At 54.2% G+C, this 24435-nt stretch overlaps 4 protein-coding genes across 4 annotated transcripts; 3 read left to right on the top strand and 1 right to left on the bottom strand.

The window, feature by feature from the left end:
• Positions 1–549: 549 nt before the first annotated feature.
• Positions 550–10452, top strand: KANK3 (KN motif and ankyrin repeat domains 3). The gene is made up of 11 exons (XM_090290308.1): positions 550–576; positions 3300–3374; positions 4149–5390; positions 5468–5567; positions 5773–5967; positions 6070–6154; positions 6691–6907; positions 8926–9065; positions 9185–9385; positions 9467–9565; positions 10215–10452. Exons 2-11 carry the CDS (start codon positions 3341–3343, stop codon positions 10404–10406), a joined length of 2505 nt encoding a protein of 834 aa, XP_090146434.1. The 5' UTR covers positions 550–576; positions 3300–3340; the 3' UTR covers positions 10407–10452.
• Positions 10453–10625: 173 nt separating this feature from the next.
• Positions 10626–11680, bottom strand: RPS28 (ribosomal protein S28). The gene is made up of 4 exons (XM_090290310.1): positions 11598–11680; positions 11461–11508; positions 10894–11027; positions 10626–10704 (listed from the first exon to the last, which is right to left on the bottom strand). Exons 1-3 carry the CDS (start codon positions 11634–11636, stop codon positions 10905–10907), a joined length of 210 nt encoding a protein of 69 aa, XP_090146436.1. The 5' UTR covers positions 11637–11680; the 3' UTR covers positions 10626–10704; positions 10894–10904.
• Positions 11681–11757: 77 nt separating this feature from the next.
• Positions 11758–15700, top strand: NDUFA7 (NADH:ubiquinone oxidoreductase subunit A7). Its single transcript, XM_090290309.1, has 4 exons — positions 11758–11852; positions 12224–12273; positions 14408–14557; positions 15484–15700. The coding sequence occupies exons 1-4, from the start codon at positions 11802–11804 to the stop codon at positions 15572–15574; spliced, it is 342 nt and encodes a 113-aa protein (XP_090146435.1). The 5' UTR covers positions 11758–11801; the 3' UTR covers positions 15575–15700.
• Positions 15701–19246: 3546 nt separating this feature from the next.
• On the top strand, positions 19247–23594 carry CD320 (CD320 molecule). The gene is made up of 5 exons (XM_090290311.1): positions 19247–19469; positions 22175–22288; positions 22571–22789; positions 23086–23238; positions 23365–23594. Exons 1-5 carry the CDS (start codon positions 19349–19351, stop codon positions 23478–23480), a joined length of 723 nt encoding a protein of 240 aa, XP_090146437.1. The 5' UTR covers positions 19247–19348; the 3' UTR covers positions 23481–23594.
• Positions 23595–24435: the final 841 nt, after the last annotated feature.

Below are 24435 nucleotides of genomic sequence, written 5' to 3' on the forward strand. Positions count from 1 at the left end.
ATCGAGCACCTACTGTGTGCCGGGGTACTGGATAAAACAGTGACCAAAATAAGTTAGTTCCCTTTCCTTATGGTGCTGACACTAGTGGGAGAGACGTGTGCAGGGAAGGCAGTTCAGGAAGGTGGAACAGCGTGTGCAAAAACCCTGCTATGGGAAAGATCCAGGATCCTGGTACCTCACCCGGACACTGGGACCTGAGCATCAGTCCTTCCAGCTTCTACCCAAAGGATCTCACAAACACACAAATTCCCTCGGTGACTCTGCGGCTCAGAGCCTTCCCATGGCTCTCTAATGGCCAATGGATCAAATCCAGGGTCCTTAGCCCTGCGCAGAGCAGCACTTCTCGGCGGCGCTCTGCCCAGTCCGCCCTCAGGGGCCGTCACTGCAGGCCCCGCTCCCAAACACGCCTTACATTCTAGGCGCCGGCCCACTCCGCCTCTTCATTGGATAGTTCAGAGAGTGTTGGGCGTTGGTTGGCTGGGGTGACCGTCAGTTAGAGTCAAGGCATTGATAACCAGTTCTCCAGCTTCGAGGGGGCGGGCTCGGGTACGGGCGCGGGTGAGGCTGCGGCGTCAGGTAAATCGCCTGCTTGCAGGCTACCGATACGTATTAGGGGGGGATCAGGGGACGCCCCGGGAAGGAGAGCTGCGTCTTCAGCCCCCCTGCGGGCTCAGCGCGCTGCGACGGGGCGGGCTCCGTGTCTTCTGGCTGGGACACCGCCCACACTGAGAGTCCCAGGTGGGCAGCGAGCAGAGTGGGGGACTCTGGAATGTGAGATTGCCCTCCTCCCGCCCTTCAGGGGTCAAATGGGGGGCTTATTTGCCCTCTAGTTTCCCAACCGACTCCAAGATCCTTTCCCCGCATGTCCCTCCCGGACAGCTTGCGGACGGCGTCGTGCCCCTTGCTCTGGACCTGGGTGTGTGTGGGGTTACACGGAAACGGTGTTGGGGGAGGGACGGACGGCCACCGGGCCGGCAGACAATGGACAGCGGATGGAACCGCCCGGCGGCGTTTCCTGTAGGAAACTGCCCTGTCTCTGCGAGGCCGTCCTGGGGAGACCGTGAGGGGGTGGTGGGTGCTGACCTGAGTACGTTCCCCTAACACCATCATCAGCCTCCACCCCCACTTCAGGGGTGTGAGAGTGCCGCCCCAAAGTTAGGGGATGCCACCACGCAGGGAAAAAGTCTCCTCCCCGGGACCTGGCGCCTGCGATCCTCCTTTTTCCCGATCACAGCTCCGAATCCCGAAATAGTTCCTGGGGCTGCAGTGAAGAGGGCGTCTGACGTTGGCTATGACGGACTAATGAGGGGGCCTCAGGCTGAGGATCCAGATCTAGCTGTGATAGCTTGGGCAGGGCGCTGAGGAGGGAGCCGAGCAGCTGCACGCCCCCATGCCCCCACTCTGGCGAGGCTGCAGCCCTCGGAGCCACCGGGGTGTCAGCCCGCTCCTCGCCATCAGGGACACACGCGGGGATAGGCATGAGTGCAGGCTGGGAAGGTCGGGGAGGGGAGGGCTCTTTATAGAAGGCCATCAAGTGGCGCGGCCAATGCAAAAACAGTGGCAAAACTGCCTGGGTTCATACCCTGCCTTTGCGTGTATGTGACCTTGGGCGGATCAATTAATTTGTCTTTGTCTGTTTCTGCACCTGTATAATGGAGGAAGGAGAATGACACAAAGCCTACATGACAGGGTTTAGCTAGGGTTTTTAATTAATACTCACAGATTGCCTAGAATTGATGCTGGTCCATAGAAAATGGAAAAGTGTTGTTTTTATTATTTACTGTTCTTGGATCATCCACCCGTTTCTCAGCCCAGCCTCTGGATCCAGCTGCTGCAGCTGGTTTGGGTCTTAAGTTCTTTGAATTTCCCACACCTCAGATTTCAGTGTCACCAGGTCTGGGGAGGAGGGGGCTGACCCCAACTGAGGCAGGCTCAGACTGAATCCCCCACCCAGGCCTTTCCCATGGCCCAGCTCTTCTCTGGCAGTTTCCAAAACACAAGTCCTGAGAGGCACTGGATGTTCTCTGTGATGACCAGCTGTCCTGCCTGCCCACCCCTTGCAGCCAGTATAAAGGGACAGGAAACAGCTGCCAGGACTGGAAGGGGCCCTGTTTGGCCTGGAGTGGGAGGGGGAGGTCAGGGACCCAGCCTGGACAACAGTCCCTCCAACAATGGAGCACGGTGAAGCAGGTAGGCAGATGGGTGGGTGGGTGTCAGGCACACAGGTGGTCATCAGGAGTGCAAGAGGCCAGAAAGGGTAACCGGGAAGATTGCCAGCTGGTTAGTTTAGCACAGATGAGCAGTGGGTTAGGGAGAGTAGATTGGTCTGGTAGACAAGGGTCCCCAGAAGATGAGCACAGCCCAATCTGAGGGTGTTTCCCACAGGCAATTGACTTAATTGCTTTGTGCTTCAGTATCCCCATCTGGAAAATGTGAATAATAACCTACCTTGCTGGATTGCATGGGGTTACATTTAATTAAGCAGTGTATATAGTAGGCACTTGATAGAGGCAGCTTGGTTTCCTGAAGGTTTTTCATGTGCGCTTTTCAAAGCCCCATCTTTCTCACCCTGTGCTTTCTGAATCAAAGTTCTGGACTCAATATTTGTCCTTGTTAAATATCATAATATTAGATGTGTCTCACTCTCTCAGTTTCTTAAAGCCTCCACCATGTCACCCAGAGAGTTACTTTCCCTCCAGCCTCAGGTATAGCTTCAGCCCTGACAACCTGAATGCTGTGGTTCCATTACAAGCCAAGGGCAGAGTCCTGTGCCCTGACCAGGAATCAAACCGGTGACCTTTTGGTTCACAGGCTGGCACTCAATCCACTGAGCCACACCAGCCAGGGCTGTTATTTGTTTTTTAATCTGCAGACTCTGACAAGATGAATTCTTAATGAGCCCATGAAGGACTTCCAATTCTTGCCTTTCTCTTCTGAAGGTGCACATTTTACCCCTTTGACCATTAATTTCTTATTTTCCTCAGGGATTGACAGAAAATGCAACAGGTCTGGAATGACACCCACCCCCACCTCCAGCTACTCTAGTTTTCTTCGTCACTTTCTTCTTCTGATGCCCTTCCTGCCTACTCCTGCCCAGCAGGCTGAGGCCTAGCACCTGGGTGTCCCCATATTCATCCATTCCAAAGTTTCAAGGCCTCTAGAGGGAGGAGGGAGGAAAGGGTATGGTGTGTGGGGTGGGTGGGTGGAGAGGAGCTCTTGGGTCTATTTGCTCAGAATCTAGGCTGACCCCAGAGGCAAACCAGAAGGTCAGGGCCTGACTCTACCCTCACCTCTTCTAGGGGCCTTTTTCAGGGTGTGTCTGGTGGCTACTCCAGGAAATATGGCCAAGTTTGCCCTGAATCAGAACCTGCCTGGTAAGTGTGCAAAATGGGATATGTGTGTACACACAGATCCACATTTGCTGCTGGTTTGTGGACATAGCCCTGCAGTTCCCTCCTTCACATAGTGGCCAGAGGGCCCTTTCTAACCTAATCATCCTTTGGCGAATGTCTGGGCCCTGTTTAAAACCCTCCTGTGCTGCCCTGTCACATGTGAAATGTAATCCAGCTCCTCAGGATGGCCCGGGAGCCCCGTCTGCCTGACCCCAGCTCACTTCTCCTAATCCTCTCCCCGTCTTCCATCACTCTGCTCTGGATACCCTCACCTCCACCCCTGTTACTCTAGTCCACCCTGCTCACTCCACTTCAGGGCCTTTGCATGGGCTGTTCTCTTTTAGGAACCTTCTGTCCCCAGCTGATTCCTCCTTGTCACTTAGGGATCAACTTAGAAGTCCCCTCCGCAAGAAACCTGTCCTGACAACCGGAGGCAAAGTAATGCCTCCTCCAATTATTCTCTATTTCGTCTTATTATTGCCCTAAGCACCATTTGTAATGATTGTGTTTGTCTCCTACAAGAGGTCAAGGATGTTTGTTTTGTTCACTGCTGTGTCCTCAGAGTCTAGAAAAGTGCTTGGCATATAGTAGGAGCTCAATAAATGCGTGTTTGCGTGACTATTTGGGTGCAGGTGTGCAATTTGGTGCAGTGGAGCCCTACCAGAGAGTCGTGATGGGGTGGGGGACACGGTCCATTTGTCTAGTTGTTCCCGGACCCCTGGCCTGACACCCCTCATGCCCCTGTCATACCCGCAGACATGGGCAGCCCCCGCTTGTGTCCTGACCCGATCCGGGACGCCCGCAGCCCGAGCTCGCCCTACGCGGTGGAGACGCCCTATGGCTTCCACTTGGATCTGGACTTCCTTAAATACGTGGAGGAGCTGGAGCGCGGCCCTGTCGCCCGCCATGCGCCGGGAGCCCAGCCGGCACGCCATCCTCGAGCATCCCGGGCCGGCCTCGCGGGCGCGTGTATCCCAGGGGCCTGGACATCCACTGAGTCCCTGGTTAGTGACGACGGGGGAGCGTCGGGCTCACTCTCCCCGGGTGCGCCCTCGTGGTTTCTCCCGCTGTCGCCTTGTACGCCGGTGAGTAACCCGCACGTCCAGGACATGCTCCTGGAGACTAGCCGGCGGCTGGAGCTAGCGCAGGCTAGCGAGCACGAACGCAGCCCTGGTGGTTCAGGCCGCAGCAGCCCAGTCCCAGGCTCCGCCCCCAACCCCGCCCCTACCTCGCCGGGCCCAGTGCAACTGCAGCTGGTGCGTGAGCAAATGGCCACAGCGCTGCGGCGTCTGCGCGAGCTTGAGGACCAGGCGCGCGCGTTGCCGGAACTGCAGGAGCAGGTGCGCATGCTGCGCGCGGAGAAGGCCAGGCTAATGGCTGTGCGCTGGCAGCAGGAACCCGACGTAGAGGTAGAGGCGCGCCCCAACAAGCTCGCACAGCTGCGGCGGCTCACCAAACGCCTAGCCACCTCCGAGCGCGGCGTTCGCGCCAGGGCGAGCACCAGGGTGGATGGCTCCGACGGGGAACCTCCGAGGTGCAGTGAGGTTGCACTCCAGGCCCTTGACGGGGCGCCCCAGATGCGGGATCTTGGAACCCAGGCCATGCTGGGGACCCGAGAGGCGGGAGCTCAGGCAGTGCCGGAGACCCAGGAAGCCAGCGTGGAGGTAGTCCCCGAGACCCTTGAGGCGGACTCATGGGTGACGGAGGCGTTGCTGGGGCTGCCTGCGGCTGCCCAGCGTGAGCTGGAGTTGCTGCGCACCAGCCTGGAGCACCAGTGCGGGGTGAGTGAGCTCCTGCGGAGCCGGCTACGAGAGCTGGAGGAGGCTTGCGAGGCTGCGAAGGAGGCAGCTGCCCAGTCTCAGCCACGCGAGGCTGCCACCCAGACCTCATGGGATTGTGTCGAGAAGGCCACTCAGACCGAGCCTCCCGCAGAATCCCCTTTGCTGACGCAGAACCCGCCTGGAGTCACGGACCAGGACAGGACCATGGCACCCACCGGTGAGTCTCAACCCCTCGCGGAGGCCTGGCTTGCTGGTCGCCAAAGGAACTCAGTGCCTTAATCTGATTCCTGGCAGGCATCCTCAAATCCATCATGAAAAGGAGAGACGGTACACCTGGCGCCCAACCCAACCCTGGACCCAAGAGCCTGCAGTTTGTTGGGGTCTCCAACGGAGAGTGAGCATTTCCCCCCTCTCCATGGCAGCATCTAAGGGAACATGGACTGGGGTTTGAATCCCAGCTCTGCCCCCTCTCTCACAGTACCGTCTTGGAAAGCCTCAGCTGCCTCAGCTGGGAAATGGGGACAGCCACTCCCACCTCATAGGGCTCCAGAACGAGCCCACAGGGGAGGCTCAGTAGACGCCTCCCATCCTGCCCCCAGGTACGAGAGCTCATCCAGCGAGGAAGACAGTGACAGTGAGCATGGTGCTGCTGAACCTCCGAGAAGCTCATCTGGCTCCAGGGACCACAGCGGCCAGGGATCCAACTCTGGCACCCCTGGCCCTCACAGCAGCGGGGTCGCCCGGGACCCTGAGCCGGACGCAGAGACAGAGCCTCAGCTGGGTGCACAGGGGAGGTGAGCAGTGCCAGGGACACCGAAGTGGGGACAGTTGTTCTCTTTCCAATTTCTGCGATCCTGCCCCCACCACTCCTGAATCCTTCCCGACCTCCTCAGTAGGTACGAACTGAGCCCACGATTGAGGGATGCATGCGTTGCGCTGCAGCAGCAGCTGAGCCAGCCCTGTGGAGTTGCCCTCGACGGCGTGAGTGCAAGGACAATCCTTCACAGGGACTGCCAGGGATCTACCCTGACCTCCTTAGGGCAGCACCTCTGTTGCCTAGAGTTGGGGGAGGGTTCCAAGTCCCCTCTCCTACCGCCAGGGACCTCCACCAAATCCCAGGCTTTACAAAGGGATTTCTGCCCCAGGACATCGCCTTTTTTTTTTTTTTTTTTTTTTTTTTTGCGGGTGGGACGAATGGGAAACTGTTAACATATTAGATAAACTGTTGCTTGGGATGGTGAGAAAAGGACAGCTCTGATCTTCACTTGGTTCCCTAAAAGGGTCCCGCCCAAGCCCTCTCCCTGACTCCCCAAAGACAAGCGCTCACCACCTTCCTCCAGGTTTTCCCACATGCACTTCCCCGGAATCCTGTTCCTGTGAGCTTAGGACCCACATTGTATTCCCTTCTCCAAAGGGGTGCGGCCCTACGGGTTTCCACAGTCCTCCTCAGGCTAGCAGTGACCATCCTCTCTGCTTCCGTGTGGGGCCATTGCTGAAGTCTTTCCCTGTCCCAGCAGGGAGCAGCGCGCCTGGTGGCCATGGAGTGGTTTCGAGTATCCAGCCAGCGACGTTCGCAGGCGGAGCCCGTAGCCCAGGTCCTGAGTGTCTTGGCGCGCCTGGGACCGGATCTGCTGGCGCACGTGGTGAACTTGGCGGATGGCAACGGGAACACAGCCCTGCACTACAGCGTGTCCCATGGGAACCTGGCCATTTCCAGCTTGCTGCTGGATACTGGTCAGCATGCAGGAGGGGTCGTCGGGGTGGGGGGCATGGAAAGGAGGGCCTGGGAAAACCTGGGCAAGTAGGAAGAGAAGGGTTGGCCAAGCATATGACTTCACCCGCCCTTCAATGGGGGTTTCAGCATCCATTATGGATTGACCTCTCCAAGCTCTGCCTGACCCTTCCCTCACTTTCCTAGGGGAGGGCATTCCAGACCTTCAAATAATGTCGACCTAAATTTAGGGGAATTATTTAATCTGACCAGTCTTTGGCTTCCTCAGCTGTGAAATGGGGATGTATCACCTCCCTCCCTGGGCAGCTGTGGTAACACATGTAGCAGTGTCAGGCATGCAGATGGTCAGTCAATGGCTACCACTCTTTCTGTCCCTGAATCTCCAGCCCTGCATACCTTGCTCCCGAGCCCCCATGTCCATCCACCTGCCTCTTCAGTCTTGAGGGAAGGTCTTCACTGGTCTGAGCTGTGGCTACTTTCCTGGGCTGGCACTGTGCTTTGCTCTCCACTGGCTCCATATCACACACTTCACCACCTCTTACTAGCTCATCCCTAGCCTCTGGATACACAACCCCAGTTGTTGCTGAGCCTACTAGATACCAGGTGCAGTGCTGGAGTGGGTCACCCACATACAGCTGCTTTCTCCATGGGACTCAGCAGCGGGGATAGTGGATAATATACAAAGTGCCCTCCTTCAGGTCCAGTAACCTCTGGGGCCTGCCCTTGGGAGGCTGGTTCCACTGCAACTGAGACAGGTCCTGTGTCCCCTCCCCCATCCCTAAACAGATTGGTCCTATCCCTGCAAGTCTTGGTTGGTCAAGGAGCTGGGGCTCAGGAGGAACCAATGCATGAATTCGAGTTATTTCCTGGGCATCTCCTGCCTTAAAAGGGACAGATAGCAAGGCAGTCATGGCGGTCATTCACAAGAGGCCCAAGGCTTGTTGGACCCCTTTAGTCCCTGTATTGAACTTCATTCAGCTGACTCCCAGGCCTTTGGTCATCAGCAATATCCCTGTGCCCGTCTGGTTGCTGTCCCATCAAACTGGTCCTCCCTTCCTGGGGACTCTGAGCTCTCACACTCATGTAGGGGGTTGTCTTCTCTTTCATCCCTCCAACCTCCTGGTTCCTTAGCCTTGACCTCAATCTCAGCCTTATACTTGGAGGGTCTCCTAAAAACCCTGATGTCACCAATAGTTGCTGCCTCCATAACCTCACTTCCCAGCACCCCATTTCTCAACTTCCACCTCTCTGACAAATCCGCTTGCTGCCTCGCATTCCCCAACCCCAACAGTCCTTGACCTTAAGAGACCATTATCCATTTCCCCCACCCCAAGTCCCTGGACACCAGTCACATGGGATTAGGGCCTGCCATAGGACCTCATCTTAACTGCAAAGACCCTATTTCCAAATAAGGCCACATTCACAGTACTGAGGGTTAGGACCTCAACATATTTTGGGGATATTCAACCTTTAACACTGGCATGGGGCAGAGGATGATTCCAGTGAAGGAAGTTAGATAACAGAGCCTCAGAGACCATGGTGAAGCATGGCCTGTATTTTTGGAGCAGGGGGTGGGGGTGGAGTACAGGAAGGTTTTAAATTGGCTGGGCCAAACCTCTTTTGATCTGCTACTTGCTGCCGAGTGGAAACGCGGATTTGCACCAAGGTGGACCAGTTGGCATAGTTCTCTGGGGGAAGGAACAATGGTGGCTTGGTAGGTAGTAGCCATGAAAATATTCCTTATTGAGCAACTACTATGTGCCAGGTATTGTTCTAGTTACAGGGGGATACAGCAACAAACAAAACCAAGTCCTCAAACCAGTCTGAAGTAGGGAGTGGAGAGGGCTTCGATGAGGTGAGATTTGGGCACAACACTGAAGGTAAGGGAAGCCATATAGACAAGGGAGACGGTCAATTCATGACTGTCCATTACATGAACCTTGACACTGGGAATGGCAAATGGACAAAGTTGGGTAAAGGTGTGGGATTTTCTCAGTTGACTGATCCCCTCCTCTCCCAGGGGTGTGTGAGGTTGACTGCCAGAATCGAGCAGGCTACTCGGCCCTCATGTTGGCTGCATTCACCTCCGTGGGGCACCAGGACATGGCTGTGGTCCAGAGACTCTTCTGCATGGGCAATGTCAATGCCAAGGCCAGCCAGGTGTGTGGGTACCCTCCCTGGCTCCAAGCCCAGAGGTCACTTCCACTTCAGGAGCCAACTGTCTTTGACCTCCCTTCCCCTAGAGCCCACCCAGCCCTATCCTTTTCTTCTTCACTCAGACAGGGCAGACAGCCCTCATGCTGGCCATCAGTCATGGCCGACAAGACATGGTGGCAGCCCTGCTGGCACATGGGGCAGATGTCAATGTGCAAGATGTGGATGGGGCCACAGCACTGATGTGCGCCAGTGAGTACGGGCACCTGGAAACTGTCCGGTTGCTGCTGGCCCAGCCAGGCTGCGACCCCACTCTCCTAGATAATGTAAGCCACTGTGGGGCTACTGGGGGTGGCAGGATACCCATGCCTTACTACAGGGACCCAATTGTGTCTATTATCCTTCAGGAGGGCACCAGTGCCCTAGCCATGGCCCTGGAGGCTGAACAGGATGAGGTGGCCGCTCTGTTGCATGCCCACCTGAGCTTGGGCCAGCCTGGCCCCCTGGTGAGTACAGTTCCTGCCCCAAGCAACAAAACTTTACAGCTGTTCATTGAGGGAGGCTACCAAGTGTGCTTGAGGAAGGTCTCCCTGCTCCCTCAGGGGAGCAGCGGGGTGGGGAACCAGGGTCTGAATCTATGTGGCTAGGACACTCCTCCACTTTTATAGATCACGAGTCTGAGGCCTGTAGAGGAAAAAGCCCATGATGAGAAGAGAGAGCTGTTAGGACTTCTCTGTCAGTGAACTCCTGTTACCAACCCCAGGGACGCTCATAGCAAAGGAATTAGGTACCCTTTGGAGTTAGGCCTGGTGGGGGAAGAGGATGCGGGTCTCTGGCAAGGGAGAACTCCAGAACTGGAGACTGGATGAACATGCCAGCAGCAGGCAGAGGGGAACACTCAAGTTTGTCCCCAAGAGGAAGATTTACACTCAAAAGGGAAGTAAGTGCCAGGTTGTTCTTAGTATCTGCATAATTAAACACAGGCAGCCTGGCTCCACTGTGAAAGGTAAGTTTTTCCTTAGAAATGACCACAACAGAGAGGAACAAGAGCTCCATTAGGTTAAGCATCCTTGAGTCCAAAGGAACCAAAACCCATAGCGTTCTGCCCACAAAAGATTGTGACAGGACACCCCCCCCACCCCCGCTTCTCACCAGTCACCCCCTGGTTCTCCCACAGCCGTGCATGGTGCAAGAGGAAGCAGTGACAATGGAGAAGACCCCCCAGTCTTAGTGAGTGGCCTCGCACAATGGACCTGGATGAGGAGGGCTGAAGAGATCTTTCCCTCCCCTACCTCAATCTCTGGGGTAAAGCAGGGGCCAGGGTCTGCTGTCCAGTTGCTAGACTAACCTGGCCCAATCTTCTTCCCTAATAAAATATTGTTAGCTAAACTTGTATCTTGTTTCAGGAGCATATACAGATACATGGTTCCCTTTCAAAAAGAATATGCCTTGTTGGGCAAGCCCCCCCCTCCCCAGTTTTTCAGAATGCAAAGGGGTCAGTGACCACCTGGATGCCCCACAGGAAGGTTTTATAAGCCTAGAGACAATCCAGTCAAGAACCTGAACTTACATACAATATAAATGTTTTATTAACAGTACAACTTCATCCCCATGGGCCACCTGGTCCACCTAGGCATCCAGGACCCTGTAAACAGACCCAAGCATGAGATGTTGACATTCGTCCCAGCAACAGGCCAACTCCCTCCCCCCGCTTTGCCAGCTTCTACACCCCCCACCCCACTCCCAGGAGCCCCTCACCCGTGGGCTTGGCAAAGCCTCCTTACCACCAGCTAACAGAGGCCGGCTCTGTCCCCCACCCCAGTACTGCACTCACCAGACACCAACTCAGCGCAGCCGACGAGCCTCTCGCTCTGACTCCAGTAGCGTGAGCACGTCGCCCTCTCGCACGGGTCCTTTCACGTTGCGGATGATGGAGCGGCTCGTGTCGTCCATGAATTCCACGCGCACCTGCGGGGCCCACAAAGTGGGGATGTAAAGGAGTGTGGACCAACCACGAATAAGCACCACGCGGTGGGCATATGTGGATATAAAGAACGTAAAGAGGCCTGACTCTCGCTGGAAAGTAGGACTAGGCCAGGAAAAAGTCGAAAAGGGCAGACTTGGCGAACAAAGTTCTCGAGGGCCAGAAGCACCCACCGGGGGGGAAACTGCAGCTCTGGGCTCGGTGGGGAGGGGAGCAGACTTGGCAGGGCACGGAGACACACACACTGGTTGTTGGGACCGGCTGAGACAAGAGGAAGAGGTTCATCGGAACTCAGACCCGGCTGCCAGGGCCCTGGTGAGGGTTCGGACCCCACCAGGAACCCTGGGATAAAGGGGTCATCAGTTCTCAGATTCCAACTGGCAGGGTTCAGACCCCTATGCGTCTCCACCTGCTCACCTGCGTGCACTGTCCCTGGGAGCCGGTCCTGCCCAGTACCTTGGTGACCTGGCGGAAAGAAGCTGGGGTCAGACCTGGCCCGACCGGTTTCCCCCATCCCCCTCAATCCGGTTCTCAAGACTGGGCTGCCGCCTCACCCTGGCCAGCTTGATAGGCTGCACACGACTGGTATCCATGATGGCGGCGGCGACGGCGGTCTGGCGGAAAGGAGTCACGTGTTCTGAGGAGAGCATTTATATGACTATTAGCCCCGCCCACCCAGCTCTCGCGATACCGTGCACGCATTTCCCAGCAAGCACTTGCGTTACTGACGCTGTGGCGCCCTTCAGCGCAGACGGAAGATGGCGTCCGCTACCCGGTTCATCCAGAGGCTACGGAACTGGGCCTCTGGGGTACGCGGGGCGGGAAGGGCCGCGCTGGGGGCGCTTCGGGATCCGTGTGCCTGGGGCCCGCTCCTTCACTCCCTCCTGCACCCTGGGTCTGACGGCCTTAGTACCGAGATCCCTCTCGCTCAGCCCGGGACCCCCATCTCCTCACCTCTTCAGCCAGGTTCACACCCACATCCACCCCTAGCCCTTTGCCGGACACCTGGCATCAGACCTGGCATCTCCCCAACCTTGGATTTGGTGGCCCCGGCCCCCGACTTTGCTCTTCACGGGGTCCATATCCCTCTCGCCTTCCCTTCATTTATCTATCCCTGGGCTGTCCCTGTGTCCTCACCTGGGGCTCGGGGCTGGCTGACCTCCTTCCTCTCCTCCCACAGCGAGACTTGCAGGCGAAGCTGCAGCTGCGTTACCAGGAGATCGCCAAGCGGTGAGCAGGCCCCGCTCGCTGCTGAAACCCTCGAACTGTTCTGTCTGTCCTTCCTCCTCCAAAAACAAAACCCGTGTTCCTTTAGACTCCTGAAACACTGGGCCAGAATCCTGACTCCAGCTTCCTGGCAGGCTGCGAAGGCAGGTTTGCCTTTAATCTTGCTGGACTCTTGTTGCAGACCGCTGTTCTCGGAAACAGCCAGACTGGGTGTGAATTTTGCTTGGGAATCCTCATTGTGATATGCAGTCCCTGGTGCAGCCTTGCCAGTTAGTGCTATCCCCAAGCTACGGATGAAAAAAATCTCAGGCGTGGAGAGACTAAATTATTTGCTTTAAAGCCACTCAAGCTAGAAGTGACAGCTGGGGTTGAACTGATTTCAGCCTTGATTTCAAACTCATTTATGTTCCAAAATGCTTGATATTTACAAGCCCTTGCCATGTCCTCAGCCTTGGGGATACCAGTGCAAACAAAAGTTTTTGTCCTCATTCCTTCATATCCTAGGGAGAGAGAACATAGTAGGGAAGTAAACAAAGTAGGCTAAAGACTTTCTGAATGAGAGTAATCTGGAGGGTGGCTACCTTCAGTCCTGTGGTCAGGAAAAGTCTTGTCAGGGGTTGTTATTGACATTTGATTTACCTGAGTGATTGGAAGGAGCCAAAGGATAATTATTGAAAAAACATTCTGGGCAGAAGGACCAGTAAGCACAAAGGTGTGAGGCCAGGCAGAACCAGAAGGCCAGTGTGGCTGAAACATGGAGGAAAGGGAATAGCAGTATACATGAAGTCAATGGCAGGCAGCGTTGGAGCGTTGTCAAGAAAGAAGGAAAAATAGCATTAACCAAATTTATGTGAATGCCTACATGGTGTGACTAATTCATAATATCAAAAGTTTTGAATTGCTTTTCCATCCAGGGTTTAGGCCCGTTGAAAGTTTTGTAAAATTTTCAGCTTCTGTAGGATAATGGCGCCCCCTAGTTATTATTTGGGCCCTTCTGTTGGGCGCTGGGATGTTTTTGGGTTTTTTTCCCCTCCAAATGAGCAACAGTCGCACTTGGGATAAACCTCACTGGTTAAGATACCCCGACTGTGCAAAGCTCAGCACTGGTTCTTTATACCTTCTCTGTGCTACTTGCAGAAAGCTGTGGCCATTCCTACAGAGGTCACTCCTGGGGTTAAGCAAACTCTTAACTTCCACACAGGATATTACTTGGAATGTTAAATTTTTAAAGTTGTTATTTATTTATTTTTTAAAACTATATGATGACTGTCACTTGTTTTAAGAAAAACCCTGGCAAAATTATTATTAGACAAAAAGTTTATTTAAAAACATGGTTGAATGAAAACCCAATCTTTTAAAGATTTTTTTCTATTTTTTCAGGCTTCCCTCTCTGCTCTGCTTTCCAGGGAAGTTCATCTTGTTTTGAAGTTAGGGCTTCCTTTGCAGGCTTCCAGTGTCTTCATAAATTCACCCAGGGTTTAGTCCAAACCAGGAAAGAGCTCTGTTCAATCACCTCTCTGGCTGCAGCCACCATGGATTGGCTGGAAATACAGAGGCTTGGGAGGCTGGGGTACAGGGTGCTCTTTGAGTAAAAAGCCTTGGTCCCAGCAGGGTTCTCCAGAAGAGTTCCTGAGAGCAGCATTCCCAGGAGTTATGTAGTCTGGCCTTTGGAGAGGAACCCCCTCAGAATGAGCTATGTTTGGAGCTTGTTGCCCAAGTGTTTACTAACTACTGGATAGGTGGTATGCAGAGCCTGGCTTCCTCATTTCCTGAGCATCTGCAGATGGATGTGAGGCCAGCTGCCAAGCTCTGGGTCATGCTGGGATGTTCCATCTGGGCCTGCCACTCATGTGGGTTTCACAAAAGGTGGTTCTTGCATACCCATCACATTTGGGGCAGGTGGGGACCTGCAGTGGGGCAGGTCCAGACATCACATTTCAGTACCTTCACATCCAAAACCTGAGCTGCTACCTGCTTCTAGGCTCTGGACCCTCTCTACAAATGTCCCTCCATGACAGTGTATACCAATGGATACTCCTGGCCTATAGCCTGTCCCAGTGACTGAAGTGACTGGCCTGCTCAGCCAGGCAGTGAGAACACATGGCTTTTCTTTAATGCTGATGTCCTTTTTCCTCAGAACTCAGCCACCTCCCAAACTCCCTGTCGGCCCCAGCCACAAGCTCTCCAACAATTACTACTGCACTCGTGATGGCCGCCGGGAAGCCATGCCACCCTTGATCATCATGTCCTCACAGAAGACACTGGTGTCAGGCAAGCCAGCAGAGAGGTGAGGACCCTACACATACCTCCTGCAGCCAGCCCTTCCTCTTGCTTCTGCTTTTTACTGAGTATCAACTGTGTTGACAACTGTGCTGCCAGAGGGCTTTCTTTTATCTGCAAACTCATTAGTCCCCACCTGGCTCAATGTAGGAAATAGGGCCTCAGCCAGGGGTGGATTTCTTGCAAATCAGTTGGAGCTCCAAGGTCACTTGAAGGGCCCTGGGAGAATCCCAGGCATTGTTGTTTTGAAATTTTGTATTACTTTTTTAAAAATTGAGGTATAGCCCTGGCTGGTAACACTCAGTGGCTTGAGTGCTGGTCTGCAAGCCAAAAGGTCAGTGTTTCAATTCCCAGTCAGGGCACATGCAGGGCACATGAGAGAGGCAACAGATTGTTTCTCTCACATGTTGATATTTCTCTTTCTTCCTCCCTTCCCCTCTTAAAAAAGAAAAAAAATTGAGGTGTAATTAACATATAACATATTAGTTTCAGGTGTACAACACAATGATTTGGTATCTGTATATATTGCAAAGTGATCACCACAATAAATCTACTTAATGTTCATTACTTCACATAATTAAAATAATTTTTTGTGATGAGAACTTTTAACATCTACTCTCTTAGCAACTTGCAAATATAAAATTCTGTATTATTAACTATAATCACCATGTTGTACATGACATCGCTAGGACTTAATAATTTTATAAATATAAGTTTATACCTTTTAACCCTCTCTGTCCACCCACCACCCTCCAACCCTGGCAAACCCCAATCTCTTCTCTGTATCTGTGAACTTGTTGTTGTTTTTAGTTTCCACATATAGGTGAGATCATATGATACTTGTCTTTCTCTGTCTGATTTATTTCCCTGAGCATAATACCCTCTAGGTCCATTTGTATTGTTGCAAATGATAAGATTTGATTCCTCTTTCAGCTCAGCTGTGGCGGCCACTGAGAAGAAGGCAGTGACACCAGCTCCTCCCATACAGAGGTGGGAGCTGTCCCGAGACCAGCCTTACCTGTGACACTGCTCTGGGCCACCTGGCTGTGCCCCCAGGACCATCTTGAGTGCTTTCTCAACTTGTCCTTCCCCACCGGGAGAATGTGACCTAACTTATGATAAATATATATGCTCTTCAGTATCACTTTCATTTTTGCTTTTCAAGCAACACTGTGTTTATTTGGATTTTGAGGTGAAGTTGGTGCCAAAGCACTCCAGGGTCAGGGAGGGATGGTGGTTCTCGGGTTCCTGGGTGACGTGTCACAGAGATGAATGATGTGCAGGGGGCCCAGAGATGTCTCTGTCCCTTGCCCAAGGGCCTGAGAGTAATGGGCTGGATCCCAGGGCCCCTGGAGGTGTGGGAGACTGCCTATGAAGGGCAGCAGGGCCAAACACACTACCCACTTTCCTCTCAAGAGTTTCCTCAGCCATTGCTCACATGGACATTGGCCAGTTCCCTCCCACTGTGGCTCCTGCCTGACTGACCACCCTGCAGCTCAGCAGGGGAGGCAGAGGACAGCAAGGTGGCTCACAGGTAAGGCTCACCTAGGGCAGGTGAGGAAAGGCCTACCTGAGCCAGAAATCTTTCTGTTCAGGGCCTGGGGGACCTGGGGTGGGGCAGAGGGGTGGTAAGGCAGTGTCAGCCCAGGAAAGGAAAGGGCCTGTGCTTTCGGAGGAATGGGCAGGAGAGTGAAAGCCAAGAAGAAGTGGCCCCAGTCTGGCTGCAGGAGTGATGGGGAGCCACACAGTGACCTCCAGTGGGGGAGTGTCGTGACAGCCCCATGGAAGAACCCCTCAGCCTTTAGTAGGTTGAGATCAGTTGTCAGGAGAGGGAAGAAGAGGGCAGGAAAGGGTCACATCCCCAGGAAGGTGTAAATGTGCCAGAGTGGGCATCTCGTACTAAAAGCTCAAAGCTCATCAGAAGGAGAGCCCCATAGGCTCAAGCCCCTGCGAAAACTTCCTGGAGGAGGTGGGATTCTGATTGGGGCAAATGATGAATCAAATTCAGGAGGATCAGGAGGGAGAGCAGGTGTGTAGAAGGCACCAGGAGGGCAACCGTGGAGTGCTCCAGAAGACCCTAGGCAAGATGTGGAAGGTTTCAGAATTGTTTTATGACCCAGACTTGCAATTTGGTGAGGGAGTAGAGTAGGAAAGAGGTTTGACACCTGAGCTCTTACATGTGCCAGGTACTGTTCTGAACGCTTCCTATCCGTGATCTCAGCTCCTTCACTCCTATGAGGTCATTGCTGTTGTCAGACCTCCACCGAAGAACTGAGGCATGGAGAGTCCAAGATTGGCTTCAGCTTTTCTCGCTGGACCTCAGCTGGCTCCCTTACCAAGACGCTGAGCCTCTAAGGCTGGGTCTCCCCAACCCCCACCCCGCAGTCCTATGTGCCACCCTTCCCACCTGCCTCTGCACCTTTTCTTCTTAACCCATTTCCCCTAGGAATCTGGGAGATTATTTTTCAGAAAATAGAACTACTCCAAAAGCAGCTATAACCTCCAACATTTTCAGATAGTGGAGTGTGCCATCGACCTGCAAATAGAGCCCCTTCTGTGAAAATATGTACGCTTCAGTGTCACTTTGCAAGAAACACTCATAATAAAAACACTGGACACAGGACTTAAGCAGTAGATGAGGCATTGTTCATTCACGAGTCTGTAGGTCAGGACGCAGCCAAATCAAAGGTGTGCGCCGACAAAACGGAGCAGGCTGTTTTTTTGTTTTTTGTTTTTTGTTTTTTTGTTTTTTGTTTTTTGTTTTTTTGACGACGGCCTCGGGAGCGGGGGACTCGGAGTGAAGCAGGCTGTTTTTATCCTAACGAGTAAAACCTCCCCTTCCGTCCTCCCCCATCTCCTCCGTTTTTCCATGCTGGATACTCTGGGGTTACAATCTAACGCGATTAGCTAAATTAACTGAGGTTGGTAATTAACTAAGGGTGATCTGGTTATAGGTCTGTCTCCAGCTCTCCTTTCAAATTTCCCTAACTTGTTTGCTAGGCTGTCTAGCTACATTTTCCCATTTCCCTGTGTTTGGTCGGCAGCCGTCCGTCTCGAGAGACGATGGTGTAGCTTCTTAAGAGTCTATCTGCACCGCTGAGAATGGCTGTGCAGTCCGACTCGGGAGTGACACGGTATCTGTCTCCTGCTGTGTTGAATCGACATCTTGCGATGACGCTGGAGTGTCCTCTCCAGTGAAGCTGAAGCTACAGAGCCTGGGCAGGGTGATATGGAGGGTCTGCTGTTGCCCATGCAGCAGACCCCCCCCCCCTCTCTTCGCAGCTGAAGGGTCCAAGGGAAAGATGAAGTCAATACAGCTTGGCTTCAGGTGCACCGCAGGAGTTGCCAGTGTTGACTACAACATCAAACCGCCTTAGGGACTCCGGCTCCGGATTTTCTGTTGGGGTTTACTCCCTTAGCCTTTCCCCTGAAGAGGTATGCTGCAAGGCAGCGGAGGTTTTTTGGAGTCAGAGTTTTCCTTCTCTGATGTGCCCTGACTGGAAGATCGAACCAGCGACACTTAGCTCGCAGGCCGACGCTCAATCCACTGAGCCAAACCAGCCAGGGGTCCTGTGTTTGGTGATGAATATCTTTCCCCTTTGATCTCAGAGGCATTTGTGCTGAGCTGCGGAATGTCCCTTCCTGACTTGTAAGTGTGCTGATACCGTTAACTCTGGCTTGGAGACCCCCTAATTCAAGATTACATTTGTTCTTTGCTGCTAATTATTTTCTACTGGTTTGAGAGTCACCAGTTTCTTTGTTCTTTACAGCTTTACAGGAAACTTGTGGGGTGGTGTTTCGGTGGGGTCTTGCTGGCAGGTGCACGTGCTGCTTCTGAAGGCAGAGCTGTAGATAAAAATATTTTCAAGACAAAAATGCAGGGGAAGTAGAGAAGGGGGGTAAGTAGGGGAAAGGTTTAGTAAAGGAACTAGTATAAATATCCCATAGACATGGACAACGGGGTGGGGATTGACTGTGGGAGAAGGGGTGGGCTGGGTGGGGGAGCAGCAATGGTGGAAAAAGTGAGACAACTGTAATAGAAAAACAATAAAAATAAAAATAAAAAAAAGCAGCCACATTGGCTAGAAAGCCTGCAGGTTTGTTATTTCGTGTGCCTTCTGGGTGAGGGCGAAAAGTGAAAACTCAAGGGTTGTTTTCACATATCCGATTTCCAAGGTGAAGACTAACAGTTCCCTGTTGAGGGGTACTTAGGACTCAGCGAGCCTGGGTGAGCGCATCCTGGTGTCAGGGACAGGACCGAGGATGGAAGCCACGAACTGGACGTTTATGTTTAAGAGTCTACTACTGTCCTAGGCACTGCGGACAGAAAACCAGCATTCCTGCCTCCCTGGGCCTATCATTCCAGTGGGGGATCAGACATTGAACCAAAACAAGTAAATAAAAGATATATTGTGTAGGATGCAGGAAAGAAGCAGCGGGAGGGAAGGCGGGGGGCGGGGCGTACCTGACGGGTGTGACTGCCGCATTAAATAATTGGGCAGTGCACTGACTGCAGGAAGCACATAGAATGTTAAAAGTTGTAAGTAGACGCCGACAAGTTCGTTTCCATCCCTCCACCCCTGTACCTTTCGCTATACCTTGTTACTGGGAAAAGTGCGAAAGAGCCCCAAATCGTGGGTCCCCACGTATTCGGACATTTACGGTAGACTTACCCGCAGGCCCTCCGGGTTTGGGCCCCGCCCACCGGCCCGGCCTCAGAGCTTGCGCTTGGGGATAACAGCCGGGTCAGGACTGCACTTGATCAGCGGCTGCCCGGGGAGGCGCGTTGAGCTGCTGGATGGCAAGGGGAGCAGCGCGACAGACCGCGGTTCTCGATCTGGTGCTGTGGCTGCTACTCGGCTTGGGGCTGGGCCTGGGCCTGGAGGCCGCCCCGATCCAGTCCGCGGCCCAGACCCTAGGTGAGTGAGCTCCACGCAGCCTGCGCGTCCGCCCTGCCGGGAACCTGGCATCATCCCCACGTGCCGGCAGCCCCCAGCTATTAGCTGCGCCGCAAGCCTGTCCCGTACACTCTCCTCCCGCATGGGGCTGTTGACTCCTTAGCTGGGCGACTGTGGGAGCCTTCACCAATGGAGGGATTCACTGCCTGCTTTTAACTACCCTGTTCTGGCCCTGCTGAGACCCAGCACCTGCTTTGCTTTGTCGTGACCCATTGTCACCTCCAAGCCGCCCTTCAGCCCAGCATGGGCCGGAAGGCTCGTTGCAGGCTCTTAACACTGCAGGGCCGGTCACTTGGTACCTGGTACCTCCCGAAGCACCTGCGCCTTCCAAATCCTCGCGCCTGAGCTGAGGTCATGTGGCCAATTCCTGGGCGACCATCCCCCTACCGCCTTCCCAATCTCTGCAGTTAACTCCCCCGCCCTTAGAAAGGTCTCCCTTCCTGTGACTCCTGGCCTATGTGATGTTGGAGGCTGTCTCTGAGGTTCTCAAAGGCAGCTGGGAGGGTTAGAGTGTCCCCCTCCCCTCCGCGTACACAGGTGCCCCTGACTTTCAGCTGTGAGCTCAGGTTCACACACTTAACCCGCTCCTCCGTGGGTTCTCCTCTTACCTGGTCCCCTACTTCACCCAAAAGTCCCTGTCTTTTCTCCTTTCTTTTCTTTCTTAATTCTTTATTTTTTTCCAAATTATGAGAAAGTTTATTTAGAAAGTTAGAATTTGTGGAAGGGAGTCAGCTGGGCTGGTAGGTTCAGGAAACAACTTACAGAAACACAAGAGGCGCCCTTGGAGCTTAGAAGAAAGAGGCGAAGATAAAGGGCCTGTGGGGAAGCAGAGTGGAGGGGAAAGGAGTGGGCGTGCTTCGGAGAGTGTGCCAGTCCCTGCCTTTTTCAGATTAAATGTTCCTTCAAGGAAGGCAGGCCTCGTGTTAACCAAGTACCAAACCCTTTATACAAAAGCAGTCTCCTCAGGACATAGGTAAGGACTCCTAACTGCCCCATTTACAGGTGAGAAAACAGGCTAGGAGGGAAGGTCACTAGTCGCTTCAACTGTCTGGTGCCCCGCAGACTTACGAGGCAGGGTCAACTCTGCTCTGCTGCCCACTTTACATAGGGACACACACTCCAGCAGACCAGGGAGAGAGGTTGCTGGCCATCCAGGCCAAGATTGGCTAGGCCTGGGAAGTAAGCCAAGCCTCAAGGCTGCTAGTCCCCCATGGGCGGCAGGGAAGGAAGCTGGCTCCAGGTTGTCTACAGCTTTTCTGGGCTCAACTGAGCTCAGGGACTGTGTGGCCTACAGCTACAACTGGGCCTGGGGGTCTGCAGAGGGGCCAGCTGTGGAGAATGGGGTGTTTGGAGGCTTGGACCCCTGTGAGTTAAGATGGAAGGGGCAAGTGAACAGCATCAAATGGAGTGGGGCTAGGCTGGGGCCAAGCCAGGTGTTTGCCACCTGTCACGCTGCACCCAGGAGGAAGCCTAAAAGTCATTCCCTTGCTCAGTCCCTCAAAATCAAACTCCCTCCATCAGCATATAACCCTGGCCTCACTGTGAGGGTTCCAGGAAGGCTCAGATCTCATCTGAGTGTGACCTGTGTCCATTTATTGTCAGGCACCACCCTGGGCTTTCAGTCACAAGGTCATGGTCCTGGCACACTGAATGTCCAGTCTATTCTATATCAGTTTAAGGACCATTGTTATATATAAGTGGATAGCAGAGCCTCAGGGGTCTCTTGAGAAGGGCATGAGGCCCCTCCCAGGAAATAGATTGAGATCTGAAGGCTGGGGAGGAAATCACCAGGTACAGAGTGGGGGGTGGGGGGAGAATGTACTAGGCCAGGGAACAGCACTGACGAAGGAACAGAGGAAGTGTGGCAAGGAGGAGAATGTGGAGAATGTGGGAGGAGATGAGGTTCTGGGAAGGGTTCAGGGCTGGGCTAGGCCTCTCGGGTCACATGGAGGAGGTAGGATTTGGTTGTGGGAAGGTTGGAGGACCAGAGGATGGCTTTGAGCAGAGGACAGGTGAGTGTGGGTGATAAATGCTGTGACTTGAGAGGTCCCAGTGTCCAAATGGAGATGGGCATGGGGGTCTGGTGGAGAGGTGGCACATTCAGGAATAGTGGTCAGAACTAGGAGGAATTTAGGAGCTCAGTCGACCAAATTTAGTGATGAAGCAGGTTCTTTACCCAGGGCCTCAGTTTCCCCTTTGTTAAGTAGGTGGAATGTAATAGGTCCTGCTGACGCTGACCATGGTCCTGATCCTGGGCAGGTTCAGAGAAGGCCCCTCCCCAAGTCTATTTAACTATGAAGCTTGGAGAGACTCCTGAGGAGACTATCTGGCCCTTTGGAGCCTGGTAATGACTCTGGCATCAGTGAGATGTGGGTTCAAACCCTGACTCTACCAGTAGTTCTGCTGCCTCTGGCCTTTTTTCTCTACAATGTTTTCTGTGGCCTGGGGATGGCAGTAGAACCTGCCCCATAGGCTGCTGGCGAGGCTGTGAACTCTGACTCCAAGCCCCACACTTAGTAGGTCCCCAGAAAAGGGTGGCCAGCAATGTAGTTACAGTGCTCTGGGACCTGGCCTGTGTCCTGGTGGTTGCAGCCTGTGACCACTGGACTTATGGAGAGGGTCCAGACTCAGGCCTCCCAGGCCTCACAGGTGTACGTCTCACACAGGCTCATGCTCACCCACCCACTTCCAGTGCCACATCACAGGCTACTGCGTGCCCCTCATCTGGCATTGCGATGGTGACCAGGACTGCCCCGATGGCAGCGATGAGGAGGATTGCAGTGAGTAGACACTCCCTGGAGCGGGGCTTGCAAGGGTAGGACTGTGGGAGGCGGTGCTTGTGAAAGGGGTGTGGCTTTCAGAGAGTACCATGGGGCGGGGCCTGAGGGTAGGTGGGGCTTATAAGGAGGTAAGTCTGGTTCTTAGGCATCAGAAGAGGTCAGTTTACTTGGAGGTGGAGTTAGTGTGGCCCAGGAAAGTGAGGCTTGCAAGGGAGTGGGATGTGGGGTGTACCTGGGGCCTGTGGTGAGGACGCTTGGGACCTGACTGACCCTGTACTCCAGATAGGGAGCCATGCACCCAGGACGGGCAGTGCCCACCACCCACGAGCAGCCCCTGCTCTTGTGACAGCATCGATGACTGCAAGAACCTTCCCAACTGCAGCAGCCAGCCCTGCCAGGCAGAGGAGCTCCGCTGCCCACTGGGCAGCACCTGCATCCCACACACGTGGTTCTGTGATGGCCACCCAGACTGTCCTGACTCCAGTGATGAGCTTGGCTGTGGTACATGCCATTCGACCTCATCATGGCAGTAGTGGTGGGGAGGGCTGGTCATTAGATAGGAATGTCTGACACCTTCTGGTGTGTGACAGGCTGGGAACGTGGACATGTGCATCTGCTCTTGTCTGCATCCCCTTGGGGGCAGTGAGAGGTCACTTCCGGTATCAGCGCTCACCAGCTTCACTCAGTCTGGGATGGAAAATGAGCTCAAGGTTCCCCTCAGGCACCTGGAACCCCTGTTCATCCCCCCATGCCCTGGGTGCCCCTCCACAGCTAATGAATGCCTGAACTTATTGCAGGAACTGAGACTTTCCAGGAAGGCATGTCTGTGGGGACCCCTGTGACGCTACAGAGTGTCACCTATCTCAGGAATACCACAGGGACCTTTGCCAGGGACCAGGACTCAGTCCAATCTAGAAGTCGAAGTGCCTACGGGGTTATTGCAACTGCTGGTATGGTGAACAGGCCCCCCAACTCCCACTCCCTGGGCCTGGGGTAGCTGCTCCTAGGAATGGGGCTTGGTGGGTGTGGGGCCTCTTCCACTCCCTCACCCACTCCTATCTGTCCCTTCCCCACAGTGGTGCTCAGTGCAGGTCTGCTTGCTGCCGTGCTGCTTGTGCTGTCCCAGCTCTGTGCTGAGGGGCTCCCATACCCACTGAAACAGCTGTCAGAGAGGAAGACCTCACTGCTCTGAGGATGCACTCTTGCCATCATGTCACCGGGGCCCTGAGTGGCAGCTGTGGGGACACGCATTTGGCTGCTGGCACACCAGCCCTCAGACATGCGTTCTTCTGGTCACACAGCACTATAGACCAGAGCTACTACAGACATGACCCTGGAGATTGGAGGTACCCGACCCTTCCCCTGAATGTGGGGAGCCTGGATAGAGAACATGCCCCAGCTGGAACCGAGGGGTTGGCCCCAGGCAGTTCCAGGAAGGTGGTAGCCTGTGCTTGGAGACTGCTGCTGTCCTACCCTGTCTGAGGGTGGTGATTAAAGTTATTTCACATAATTGCCTACCTCTGGTCCTGTCTCTCTCTGCCGGGGCAGCCTGGGCTTTGGGCTGCAGCCCTCCTCTGTGGTGCAGCACCCAGCCAAGGGTGCCCTTGGCCATCCTGCTTCTGGCTTCCTGGGGCCCAGAGCAGGGGTGGCAGGGAAGTCTGCATTACCTACAGGCTTTTGCAAGAAGAGAGCTTGGGCATTGCCTCCTGGAGTCTGGGGGGCTCCTGTCCATCATGGCCATGAGGTATGACAAGGCCAACAGATCAGGAAAGGACTGCCATTGAAAAGGCACATGGAAGCCCACTAAGAGCAGGGGCCTGCCATGGCAGGCAATCCACATGAGGAAGCAGGTGGGCAGTCAAGAGGCAGAAGGCCGGGAAGGAACATGGGCCAGACCATCGACTGCAGTTGCCACCAGAAGGAGTGGACAAGCAGGGTAAGCGGGCATGGCTTGTGCGAATTGTTTCAGTGGGCTTGGTGTGGGCACTGTCTGTTGTGTAAGCATCAGCCTGTTGACAGGGGTGCCCTCAGCTAGGAAGGCTGAAGACACTCACCTGGGTCCTTATTACTCCTGCTGCCCCGCAGACATTCTCTGACAGGAGCCAGTATTAGAGCTGCACCAGCCCTGGTGGTTCTTAGTATGATCC

The sequence above is a fragment of the Furipterus horrens genome, unplaced genomic scaffold (genome assembly GCF_987537825.1).
Source record: "Furipterus horrens unplaced genomic scaffold, mFurHor1.1.pri manual_scaffold_10, whole genome shotgun sequence".
In the NCBI taxonomy this organism is placed as follows: Eukaryota; Metazoa; Chordata; class Mammalia; order Chiroptera; family Furipteridae; genus Furipterus; species Furipterus horrens.